The following is a 13,596-nucleotide window of genomic DNA, read 5'->3' on the forward strand; positions in this document are numbered from 1 at the left end:
TTTCACTCAAACATTTAGCCTACCTATGACAAGAAAAATCAAGAGAAACTGATCTTTTAAAGTGGTCTTTTCCAGAGCTGTAAATGTTATACAGCTCTGGAAATATAAAACCATTATATTAACCTATTTTGTCTCTGTTTTGAACCTAAATTTTATAGAACTTTACAGCCTTTCATTTGATTTTTGGGGAGTTACCTCTCGTTTGTACAGTAAACGTTATAAAAATGTTCTTTAATTTTCCAAATTGGTCTGGCTGTTATTTGCCTGAGAAATTATTTATCAAGACCACAGACAAACATAATATTTAAAAGAAACAAAAGGTTTGTCAATGTTTGAAATCAAACTCGAAATACTGTTTAATTTACGAGCTTTGACTGACGCCCTTTTCCAGCTGAAGATTATTTTCATCTGAATTTTGTGGCATCGACCCAAAATCGCAGCTGCTTTACGGTTAAAAAGGCCTCCTTGCTTTCTGAATATTCATTTCACATTTTCCTAAATAGTGCACCATAAACACCTCTATTTGTCTTTATTCTGTTTGAGGTCACCGAGTGCTTCTATTTACTATCTAAGGCTATTTGTGTGCTGTTTGTGCCCTCTTCTGGTCACGGTCATACATTGCAACTCAAACTCTCCCAAACATTCATGATGTCTTTATTATTTTGGTTTGTACACAAATTAAAGTGAAAAACCAACAAAGCGGCGAATAACTATACAGAAAAAGGGAAAGGAAACATGGCCTATGTTCCATATTTTTATTTTTTTTTAAATGACATGTTTCTCGATGAATAGTTTTGGTATGACAGCGTTTCCAAAGTGGAAGCTTAGTCATAGTTATCACCTCATGAAATTCGAAACCTCTTTGGATAAATTCTGTTTTTTGAGGCCGGTCCGGTGTATGTCCGGTTTTGGCTCATGGTACGATACCAAACATCTCTGGTATTGTTCAAGAGGTTTGGTATCATCATAAAGGGAAAGCTCTTGGCTTTTGTCTAAGCCAGGTTTTGAGTCTCTCTGACCAGCACAAAGGTGACTAGAGCTCATTAAACCAAACATAATGCACATTTTTGCACTATTTTCAGCTAAAGTAAATATTTCTTTTCGCAGTGTGGCATCCAGGGACATCTGGTTTCTGTTTCCTCTGTGTATTTTGGTAAAGGGAGGTGATTACAAATGAAAACTTTTCAGATTCTTATTTGTAGAAAAATTAATAAACCAGGTCTCGTTTTCCTTCCACTTCACAATTATGAACTATTTTGTCTGTCACATAAAATACATTGAAGTTTTATTTTCACACTGTTTTGAAATGTACTTCAAATGCTTAAAAGATGCAGGTTAAAAAAAAAGAAAAAAATGAGCCAAAATTTGTGTAAAGTTTAGATTTTTTATGTTTTTTTTTTTTTTTTTAATTGAAACACCGTGTGCTCCCAGTACGAATCAGATAACTAAAAGAAGATCAAATGCCTGGGATACAACATCTGTTGTGGATTATTCTGGTTCAGAACAAAAAGAAAAAGCAGATGATTTATGTAAAAATTAATAAAATAGCAAATAACTGAGACAGCAAACAGGGTGAGGGAGGAGAAATGATCATGGCATGACAAACCTAACACAGTAAATGGTACGAAACAGATGAGCGGTTATGAAAATAAAATTAAGAACAACTGGATCTGCAAACTTGATCACACAAGTAAGCACATGTACACACACTCACCTCCAAACACATGCACACACACATACACACTCTCTCTCTCGCTCTCAATCTCTTTTACTCTCTTTCTCTCTAAAACACACACACACACCTACAGATAAAATGTGGTGATTGAAATGATTGAAACCCTGTTAAAATCAAACGTTTTTTGTTTTTTTTTACATCCACATCTTGTGTCTGAAGTGCAGGAAACAAAGACAAAAAAAAAGAGAGATAAGCTCGGATGAATACTGAAAAGCAAGCCCATCTTTACTGGTCTAACGCAACCTAAAAGTAACAGCGTTCCCGTCTCTGTCATATCCAAACCCAGTTCCCGCTTTACTCCCATCTCTATCACTCCCTCTCACCTTCATCCTGCTCCCGTCTCCCACTTTCTAACACCTTTTTCCCCTCACCGCTCGGTTTGATGCGAGGCTTTCCTCACGCTTCTGCATCTTAGACGGCGGTGGAGAGTCGAGACAGTGAATAGTGCAGGCTTTGAAAAGCACAATGTCCAGGTGGAAGTGCAGAAAGAGAACTATGTGGGGGAGGGGGGGGCTTTGAGGAGTCTCGTGCGCTGAGGTTGAAGGTGGTGAACCTACATTTTAGGATACGTGAGAACATTTTGGGTTAGTCTGGTACAGAGGAGCGTGTGAAGGCATGAGGTCGAGAGGGAACAGTTGAGGTGGGTGGGGGTCAGCGTAGCTCAGGGATTTGTCCCTCGTCCCCCTCGTCCCCAAAATCGGGGAAACGGGGACCGGGGTCAGCTTATAAGGATTGTGTTTTGAGCTCGATGGGTTCCCCTCGAGTGTCCTGCTGAGTGTCGCTCTGGGGGGGTCGGCTTCCCTTCAGTGTGGCCAGGCGTTCTGAGAGACCTCTCATACGGGGGAACAGCATGAAATCGTAAAAGATGGCACCCATGGCACCGCCGATCATAGGCCCAACCCAGTAAACCTGCAGGAAATGACACGCAAGCCGTCAGAGGTTGAGCTCACAGCTGTGCAGACACATCTGTTTGTGATTACATTTTACTCATGTTCTCAATAAACAAACACTGGAAAAAACAGTGAAGCTAATAGTCACAGAAATACATGGAGTTTTGGTTAAACATCATTAATCAGAATTTACATCGATAAATCAAAATTGTTATATTGATAAATGATGCAATAAAGATATTACCCAGTGGTTGATAAAGTTTCTGAAGAGCACTGCCGGGGCAAAAGATCTGGCAGGGTTCATTCCAGCACCGGTGTAGTACATCTAAAACACAATTCATGCGTTTGTTAAAGATTGTCTATGTGAAATATTTTGCGATGCTTTTACCCTTTTCCTGCAATTCTCACCCCCATGAGATGCCCGATAGTGACAGAGAAGCCGATGGAGAGGGCTGCTGACCCCAGGCGGCCATTTCTCCTCTCATCGGTCACAGCAAAGACGCAGACAACAAGCTGGAAGGTGAGAAACACCTCCACTGTGGTGGCCATCCCCAGGCTCATGCCAGGCTGCAGCTGGAGGCAAAAAAAATAAGAGATGCAGCAAATATTTGACTCATAGGTTATTGAATATTAAGCCTTGATATTTCCATATTTACCATGTTCATTGCCATGTTGCCTCTCATGTTCCCAGGCGTGACCCCGTACAGCACTGCAGCTCCCGCCACGGCGCCCAGGCACTGCGCGAAGATGTAAAAAAAGGCACGGAAAAACGACATCTGTGAGCTGACGAGGTAGGCAAAGGTCACCGCGGGGTTGATGTGGCCGCCGCTGATGTGGCCAATGGATTGGATGAAGGTGGCGGCCGCCAGACCGAAGCACAGGGCCACATGAAGGACGTGATAAGGCCCGGTGGTCCAGCGCAAGGCTGCACCCATGCCGAAAAATACAAAGAACATGGTCCCGAAGAACTCAGCGAAGACCGCCCGCCAAAAATTCATCGACCGAAACTCCCACATGATGTCTGCTTGAAGATCTTAGCCAAGAGAAGAGAAGTGTTGGTGATTCAAGAAAAGGTAATTTACCTTTTCAGTCCTTCATGAAACAGCTAAAACAACTAAAAAAAAAAAACTCCTGTTTTAGTGTCAGCTGAAAAACAGCCGCTTTAAACGCAAATCTGGACTCTGCTGGTCTTTACCAAACTGTGCACTACGCTGGTAAAGTCAACTCAGCTGCTTGCCACCTCTCTCCACCTGTCGCAAAGACATAGGTGTGAGATGATGTGGGATGTGAGTACAGACCAAAGATGCTTAGATTCTTCAAACGTAGGTGGGCATCAATGCTAACTGGGGGATTGTAAAGCACAGACGGGGATAGAGGGATTGTCCAGTGGGACCTTTTAGCCTCTGTGAGGGAGGGAAGGGGGCCAGACGGGCGCTTTATAAAACCCCCTCCGGGGTCCCCAGGTGACGTAATAATCCCCCTATTGAGCTGAGGGTGGGAGGTGGTCAGGTACTTCAGCCCTAAACATCCTAAATCAAACTAACTTAACACCTTTTGTTGCTTCTCTTCTTACACCGCCACTAAAACCACCAAAGAACCAAAACAGATTAAATATATGTTAGAAAAAGCTAATCTAATCAGAAAAGCGAAGGATCAAGAAAGGTTATTTTTGTATATTCGGATCAGAAGCCGAGCCGAACCTCCACTGGGAGGAACAGCTGAAACTCAGAGGATGAGGCTTTCTTGAGGGCAAATGTCATCTGTTGACATATCATAACTGTCACAACGTGCAGATATAAATCCTGATGGACAAGGGCAGAAAACACACACTTGTGCACAAAGAGACATGCATGCTTTTGTGCACAAGTGCACACACACACACACACACACCCACACACACACACACACACACACACACACACACACACACACACACACATGCATGCAGATAATACAGTTGGGGCCCCACACGAAAGCGCCCAAAGCTAACAGCGCTAACACTGAAATGCCTGACCCTGTGAAACCATTGTTTGCAACAAGCAAGGGCGCTACATATGCTCAGAGACAAGACAAAAATACAAACGCAGTGAGGTTCAGGGGAATGTTTGCAGCTTCACTTTGCCGTTGCTTTAAAGACATTTAAACCATCGCTTAGGATTAAAAATGGTGACAAAATCTAAAACTTGTACTTGACTATCTGGGTTTTGGTTGATTCTGTTACAGCAAGAGACAGTTAGATGGAAAATGAACAACAGAAGCAAAAATGACCTAAAAAAATATCACACACCTAAAGATGAAATGTGATTATTGAAGTGATTGAAACCCTGTTAAAATCAAACAGTATTTAATAAAGAAAAGTAATTTGTGCAAAAAGGAAAACAAGAATGCTAACAGAGCTGCAAACCAGAAAGTCAACCAGAATCCCACCAGTAAATAACCAAAGCATTGCTGGTTTCTGTGTTTGGCAGAAGACTTTGACTGGTCACAGTGGGCTACGTGTGTGTGTGCGTGTGTGTGTGCGTGTGTGTGTGTGCGTGTGAGGGTGTGTGTGTGTGTGTGTGTGTGTGCGTGTGTGTGTGCGTGTGTGTGCGTGTGTGTGTGTTGTACAGACATGATGAGGGGGATGAGTAACATCAGAGCTGAGCAGCAGAGAGCCGTCGCTGTTCGTGTGTGCAGTGATGAATGCAGAACGCTGATCTTGTCGTTTTAACTGCCTTTTATACCTGTCAGAAAGAACACACACAATGTGGTAGATATTGTGCATTTTGTGTGTGTGTGTGTGTGTGTGCGTGTGTGTGTGTGTGTGAACTGCTGTATATAGCGTGTTGTAAAACTGCAAGCCTTTCTAAATGTGTGTGCATATGTGCAACCAGAATACATGCAGTGATAGCATTGCTCTTTTATGGCAAGAGTTTTATTTAAAGGTTTTTACAATAATTGTCAACATTAACTTGTTTTAAAGGGTCGGTCTTATGCAGTGTCCTTAAACATTTTCTCATGTAACAACCACAAACTCTTATGTATTCGTGTAACAAACCAGCCCAATTCATTTGTGAAGCAGAAGGAAAAGGATACATGTTTCTCAAATAGTTTCATGAATGAATCAAGTTCAGTTCAGATTATTTATATTTGGATCATTCATGGTGAAGTTCAGTTTGGTGGAAGGTTTTCTATCGAATCAGCAATCCCTCCTGAGCCATCATGTCGTCACTGAGTTGCATCACCTTGTTAAAACTGCAGCAATTCCTTATTCAAAGCACGTATTTATCGACTGCGGAGGTTAGCCCCCATCTTAAAATTGACTTTAAAAGAACTGGTTCCTACTTGCAGACTTTTTTTTCCACTTTGAAACCAAGTTATTAGTAAAGAATAACTTACCAATGGAAACTGGAACTTTTAAGGAATTATTGACTAAACAGTTACTTCTAAGTTAGTTTTGTCCGTCCTCGTTTGTGCGTCAATATTTGCATTAGAACCTAAGCAAAAACACCTGGCAACATGTTGCATTTTTTCAGTGCAATTTCAGCAACTGTGACTATTAGCTCTATCAGAAAGTTAAAAAGTAAAAGCAGACAATGTGTCTGGGAGAGTAAACGTAGAATCTGAGAGCAAGGTGCTCTGTTATTATGGAAAAATCTTATCTCTAATATTCACTGATGCTCGATTATTAAGGGTTTTTATGTTTTTATATGTTTTATATTTTCACAAGCAACTAGATATAAAAGGGGGGCAGTAAAGAGAATATTAAAGGCTTCCTCAGACTCTTCAGAAATAAACTAAATAATTTAACATGAAACTATAACAAGACAACTTTTTCTGCAACACAAATAACAACAAAGTCCAGTCTTGTGATGATCATAATTCCAATTGCAAAAGTGAATGAAATCAGATTTTTGGAGTCACAATTGATCATAAACGGTTCTAGTAGAAGCCTCATTTAAACAATTTATAAAGCAAAACCTCCCAAACTGTTGCATCATTTTATAAAACCAGAGATGTGATGTGTGGAAACACGGGGACGTTCTTGAGCTGTTATGCAAAGATGAATCAACAAACATTTGCAGACTTGGTAGAAACATACATCTTAAAGACTTGTAGATGTTATTGCAATAAAAGCTGGTTCTGAAACCATCTTGAAACCGCGCATCATTTTCTCTCCTCTTTACAATTACGCATTGCTTTGTGTTAGATAATGACTCAATAAAATACATAGATTTTTGTGTTTGTCATATGAAAAATATCTAGAAATAAAAACAGCTAGTATCTAACAGAAATGACATAAATATCAGTTCATACCGAGAAACAACAGTTCTTAAAGGTTTTACGAAAACAAAACATTTCCTCAGAAACTGTGCTCATACTCCCATTGTTTCCATTTTAAATTACAAAGCTTATTCTGTTCTCCCTGCTGGACCACAACAGAGGTATGGAGGTCCATTTGCCTGTGAATAGCAGGTCGTATGAGAAGAGACAGACCTGGACGGACAGTTTGAGAGCATCACTGAACCCACAGCGCAGACCAAGAGCCGCTTTAGCATTTCAAAGTGATCACAAACACGAGCTGCATCTGGAACATCAGGCTGTTATTCAGCGGGATTTCAATTAGTCCCTTTTGTATTTACATATTCTGATTATGTGAAAGAGAATACTGAACCTCGAGACAGTCGCTCCATATATGGCAAGAAAGGCAGTACTTATCCTGCCTCATATAAATGGTTTTATCTTTTTTTCTTTTTTTAATTGTGAAAATGAAAAAATCATGATTTATTTTTGCCACCTTGGAAGTTTTACGATGCTCGGCAAAAATGAGTCTCATGAAGAGAACGCTCAGGGTTTTCTTAATTTGATGTAAAATCCCTTTTTCCACCATCATCTCCATTGAAGATTTTGAAATAAAATGAAGAAAATTACGAAGAGATTGTTGGTCAACCAAAACAAGACGGTAATGGACAAATTCAAGGTTAAATTCAATAGAAAATCTGATCAACTGTCCAATAACTTCACCAAACTCTGATTCAGAACTGCACAGCATTCTGGGGGATGTAGGCAGAGGAAAACCTTTAGGCTCTCCTGTTTAGCTCACTGCTAGATAATCAAGATGGGTCAACAGTGCCACTAGTTGACCCAGCACCCACTCACCACTTTTTCTGTTAACTGCTTAAAAATATAACAAAAACTGTGGGAAAAAAACAAAAAACAAACAAACAAAAAAAACTAATCAGTAATTATCAATATTGACTGATATGAAACTCTTAGATTGTGATATGGTTTTCTTCTGTTTTAAGCGAGTTAACATAATCAGATTAATTTTTATTTATCATGCAACGATCTTCAGATCATTAGTCTGATTTGTGGGTTATTTTGGCACAGGACGTTTAAGGAGCTTAACCGTTGGTAACTCAGCTGATCACCATCGAAGCCTGACTAAACCACCGTCCGTCTTCAGTTGCTTTCCTGTTTGTTGGCATGTTTGGCTCTCAAGGCGTTCTGAGTGACTGTGGACAGAGACGAGCCAGTCATGCTGGCCGTCTCAACGATCTCAATGTCCTTGCAGGTCAAACAGGCCACCAGCTTCTGGCGAGAGGCGCTGCGGGCGAAGAAGAACTCATGGGACACTCCGGCCAGGAGAGCGCCGATAATCGGACCGAGCCAGTATACCTGCAGGTGGATGACAGATTAGCACAGTGTACCGCTCCTAAGGAGGAGCTAAAGCTGATTTTCTGTGTAAACTGAACAAGATTCGCAAATTTGTGTAATTGTGCAATCATTGTCCACACTATGCATATTAGATTGCAATAAATATTTGCTAATTATTTAAACATTTTCACTGCCTGTAGTATACTGCATGCAACCTGTTTGATTGGTAGCATGAAAGGTTAAACCAAAGAATAAAATTATAGTTACTTATTGTAAATCATTTTAAAAAAAAGGTAATATGAAGCATCTCCTCGCTGCAGAGTGAAAAGTGTTTCTTACCCAGTGATTTTCCCAGAATCCAGTGATGATGGCTGGACCCAAGGAGCGTGCCGGGTTCATACTGGCACCAGAGAAACGTGCCTGACACAGTTATTGTTGTTAATTGGTGGAGTGGCATGTTTATTTAATGGCTAACTTTTCTCAATTAAAGCAAAAACAAAGTGTAATGTAATATTTTGTATGCGATATTACAAATAATCTGAATGTGGTGTGTGAGACACCTGAGGAAAACCCCATTTGCAGTTTTTGAAAGATGGTTCTGAATACAAATGCACTCCACACTTTTCAGATTGTTTTCTAAAATATTCTGAAATTTATGCATTCTTTCCTTTCGGTTTTGTTGGTCTTTCTCTTAAAATTCAACATTTTTATGTAAACAAATATACCAGGAGTCTTTTGTTTTTTTACCCCTATTAGCACTCCAGCGGTGTGAGAAAATCCAATGGCCAGATTTCCTGGTTCTACGCTCTCTTTCCGTCTCTGCTCCTCCACTGAGAAGATGGTGAAAACCATCTGAAAGGTGCACAGGACCTCGATGCACAGAGCCTGCGCTGCATTCAAATCTGCAGGAACCTGAGTGAGATCAAGTCAGAGGAAGCATTAAGAAGAAAAGTGTGAGAAATATTTAGCAGAAACTGAGTCGCATTCTGTCAACTGACCCTGTTAACAAAGTGCTCTGCTGTGGCTTTGAGGGGCAGAGCCAGATAGAGGGCCGAGGCCCCTAAACAGGCCCCCAAACACTGAGCCACCATGTAAACGAGCGCCCGCAGAGCGTCCAGCTTCCGGGTGGCCAGCAAGGACAGCGTGACAGCCGGGTTCACCTGGTCGGACACACAGACACAAACTGCTTCTCTCCTTTCTAATGGAATCAAATTCTGCATTTTTTTGAATTTCACCTCACATCTCGACATTCACTACGAGATTTCACAAAGTGTATTTTCTATTTTATGCTTCTATATTTCTTTCAAAAACATGGTCTTATTAATGGAAAACTATATTTTCTGCTTTCTTTTTCAAACAATTTCTAGCCTGATGTTGATGATCGTTACCTTCCTAAAATGATGGCCTCAGCTATTTTTTGCCAAAAGTGATTTTAACAACAACAAAATTGATGATTTAGGTAAAAAAAAAAAGAAGAAGAAAAATCACTGTGACTTAGGTCATTATTTTAGGAAGCAATCAATAAACCAGAAGACAAAAGAGAAACTGCAATCATTTGCAAACTGGTTTACTAAACATATAATCTTCTGTTTTTACCAGCTTTTAATTCAATCACCAATTTCATCACATTCATTCAACACCCTTTTCACTGTTTGGTGGGGGAAAAAAATAAAAATCTGTTCTCTAAATGTCGCTGTACGGTGTTTACCTGCGCTCCACTTATTTCTCCAAAGCAGTGTGCCAGTGCAACAATGACCACACCCACTGCCACAGCTGGATACAAGGGGCCCCCCGGGGCCTCGCCGGGCCCCGGAACAGAGGCGCCCAGCACGGCGCTCACTAACACCAGGGTGCCAAGCAGCTCTGCTAAGATGGCACTCCAGAACTGCCGACTGCGGAGCTCCTCGGCGGAAAAAGGGCACATGAACAAAGTTAGCTTGTATTTAGTCCTATTCAATTTTTCTGATTAAAATGAATCAAAACACGAAACTAAAATGTTATTTTAGTTATTTTGAATAAAATGTTATTTGCAAACCTTACAAAGTCAGAGATTTGTAGGGTTTGCTAAAATATTAGGGAGTCTTTGAAATGTAAATATATGCAAAATTCAAGGATTTGCAAACAGGTTAATACGTCTTTCTGCTAAAAACATCCTGATTTAGGTCTCGTTTATGGCACAAGAATAAAATAATGACAAACATCTCCTAAAAAATAGGTTAACTAGGAGTGATCGATTATAAAATAATAAACAGAGAGTCACGCTGTGATCTACAGTTTTTCAACAAGATTTGATAAATCCAAAGTAAACAAAGTGTGGCCTGAGTTGTTTGGGTCATTTGTGGGGACATTTGGTTTAGTTTCCCACAGAAAAACTGAGAAAAAATAGAAAAGTGATTAAAAATTTTTGTCCACCATTGTGACAAAATAAGAACATGACTACTTAGTTTTTGCTACATGTCTGCAGTATTATGGCTATATTTTGTCTATATCTAGCCTTGTGATATAGACAAAATAATACGGTACTGAGTTTTCAGGATGCAGGACTTTCAGACCAAATGCAACGGAGAAACATTTTGCTTGTACTACAGTTGGTACTCTAGGTTCTTAAAATCAAAGATTTGACTTTAAGAAAAGAACTAAGTGCCAAAGTTTGGAATAATATAAAAATCTTTGTTAAAAAACAAACATGAATATATCAAAAACCTCAGAAAGATTTGATCAAATCAAGAGCCTGTGATCGGGAGCTTCAACATAAACTCATAAATGACAAATCACTTCCAACTAATAAAACTAAATCATCATAAAAAGCCACTTTTGTTGCAAGTGCACTTATGCAAGGGCTACTTCGTGATGACGTCTCTTTCCAGAATTATACAGAAAATGTACAACTTTCCTGTTGCTCAAATCCAAGCATTAAATGAGAATCCTCACCTCCCGCCACGTCATTTCAGATCCAGTAGACGTTTCCCTGCGGCTCCTTGTTTATCTCTGTTTCTGTGTGTGGAGCTGTGAGGGTCTGAGGGCTTTGGGGTCTCATTATCTTGAGAGCTCTTTTGATGAGAACAGCCTCCTCCCTCTCCGCCTCACGCTCTCCTTCGCCGCTGCACTCCAGGCCCTGCTCCACTTTCCTGCTGCTCACACACACACACACACACACACACACACACACACACACACACACACACACACACACACACACACACACACACACACACACACACACACACACATACAGAGAAAAGATGTCCCTTTGAGGTTGCATGTCTAATATCTTGTCCTCCAAAAAACAAATTAATCAACCTTATGTCTCCATAGAAATCTGCTTTCAAAATGTCTCAATAAATTCAATCAAAAACTTCAAAATGTGCTGCATATGAAGGTGATGTACATTCATTCTCAGTCGATACAATTTGTCAGCACTAAATCTTTCAAAAGATTGCTTCCTTATTTGTTAGCATTTTAATAAAAATATCAATAATAGTCACCTATCATAATAAACTACAATAAATATAACCCAGACAGCAGAAAATAACACTTTTGAACATTAGTTACATTCTATTTATTTACATTATATCATTACACAATTTATCTTACAATCTGTTTCATTTGCATTTTAAACATTTACAAAAGCGTATAAAAACACCCATGACTTTTTCATATATGTCACAGAACAAGACTTTGGTCACTTTTATATAAAGTTTCCTCACTTTTCCTCAGCTAAAAAACATCTAAATATATATTTTGTAATATTTTGCCTAGTTGTTTTGTGGTTGTTTAGGTGCAAATAAATCATGTGCAGAGATTAGACGTTGATATAAAAATAATTTGAAATAATTGAATATCTATTTAGTCATCCATTTTTTCCAAATAGAGATTTCTCTATCACACCGGCAGCACATAAAATCAAATGATTTCTGCTTTTTTATACACTCACAAGTCTATAAAATTGACATGGAACTGTTTCGATCTTGAGAACAGATCTCTATCTAAACCAAATGTTTGTCTTGTTATCTTCATGGCTATTTGGCTTATAATTTTGTTTCTTTTTTTCATTTCATGCCAAGAATTAATTTTCTTCAGGAAGATTTCAGATGTACACCATATAGTAAAAAGTTTGTTTTGTTTGTTGTTGTTGTTTTGTTCTTTTGTCAAACTGTGTTTGGTGTGAATCGGTCACCTAGAAACTGCCGCTCAGCATGACTTTCAAACCATAGCAGAAGGAGCCAATTAGTGAGCAGAAGTGAGGCGAGCAACAGGAACAAACCTCGCGCTTTGATTTCAAACCATCTGTTTCTCTAATATGCAGCATTTCTGTGCCAGATACGATCAATCCCTAAAACCTTTTTAATCGTTTCAAAAGGCCCGTTTTCGCCTCCCTGCGTGCTGCGTCCCTCTGATCACCATGGGGACCGTCTCTTTCATGATGCTGTTGCCATGGAGGCTTGTGAACCGCTGCATCTCTTTTCATTGTCCGCTCTTTGATATCAACACGCACTGCACTTCGATCAGATGATGCTGCAGGAACCGAGCGAAGGGGCAGAAACGACCGGTACGTGATGGTGGTGGATTTCTGCTGGTCTGCCCCATTATGTCATGGATTACCCCCTCCTCACTGTGGCAACTGTGTGACTGTTATCCCCCCTTTTGTGGCGGTAAGCCCCAAATGTGCAGCTCTGGAACCCGCTGGCGTGAGGAGTTTTCACCCAGAGTGCTGACACTGACGCTATGTTCACACACACACACACACAACACACACACACACACGAAGTGCAAACTCAGGGCTTTGTGCTATAGAGCAAAGGGAATTAATAGAAGTACTGGATATATGTTACAGACTCTGGAAATGAATGTAAGGGGGGAAGAGAAAAAAAAACGTGTTGCTTTTCCTGATTTTGATTGTAGATTCATTAGTGAGTTTGAACCTGAAGCCTCCATCACAGTCGAGCAGCTGGAAGTGACGGCAGGATGTTTCCAGCAGCATGTGCTCCAGACAGCACTTTTTATTTTCTGCAAAAAAAATATTTCATTTAAATAACAAAAAAAAGGATGCTCCCAATTATTTTATTGGACACAAATAATTGTAAAAAAAAAAAAAAAAATATATATATATATATATATATATATATATATATATATATATATATATATATATATATATATATATATATAAAATATGTGGTATTAATGAACACCGACTGTAAATAGATTATAGTCAGGTGACTAATTTCCGTCACTCGTCCGATAAATAGTTCTCCTGTGACGTCACATTTTCGGGAACCTTGTAGCCGACGGCCATCTTGGGAGGAATCGTAACTGTCATGACAGTTGCTATTA

General features: G+C 39.7%; 2 protein-coding genes across 2 annotated transcripts; both read right to left on the reverse strand.

The window, feature by feature from the left end:
* Window positions 1–638: 638 nt before the first annotated feature.
* mipb (major intrinsic protein of lens fiber b) lies at window positions 639–4,046 on the reverse strand. The gene is made up of 4 exons (XM_055046294.1): window positions 3,282–4,046; window positions 3,034–3,198; window positions 2,870–2,950; window positions 639–2,644 (listed from the first exon to the last, which is right to left on the reverse strand). Exons 1-4 carry the CDS (start codon window positions 3,639–3,641, stop codon window positions 2,459–2,461), a joined length of 792 nt encoding a protein of 263 aa, XP_054902269.1. The 5' UTR covers window positions 3,642–4,046; the 3' UTR covers window positions 639–2,458.
* A 44-nt stretch (window positions 4,047–4,090) lies between these two features.
* On the reverse strand, window positions 4,091–11,402 carry LOC129370350 (aquaporin AQPAe.a). The gene is given in 7 exon segments (XM_055046293.1): window positions 4,091–8,283; window positions 8,602–8,682; window positions 9,010–9,174; window positions 9,261–9,422; window positions 9,971–10,165; window positions 11,194–11,218; window positions 11,220–11,402. Coding segments are annotated over 7 exon segments (924 nt in total). The 5' UTR covers window positions 11,300–11,402; the 3' UTR covers window positions 4,091–8,067.
* Between the last annotated feature and the right edge of the window lie 2,194 nt (window positions 11,403–13,596).

The sequence above is a fragment of the Poeciliopsis prolifica genome, unplaced genomic scaffold, assembly GCF_027474105.1.
Source record: "Poeciliopsis prolifica strain line A6 unplaced genomic scaffold, Auburn_PproV2 SCAFFOLD023, whole genome shotgun sequence".
Lineage (NCBI taxonomy): Eukaryota > Metazoa > Chordata > Actinopteri > Cyprinodontiformes > Poeciliidae > Poeciliopsis > Poeciliopsis prolifica.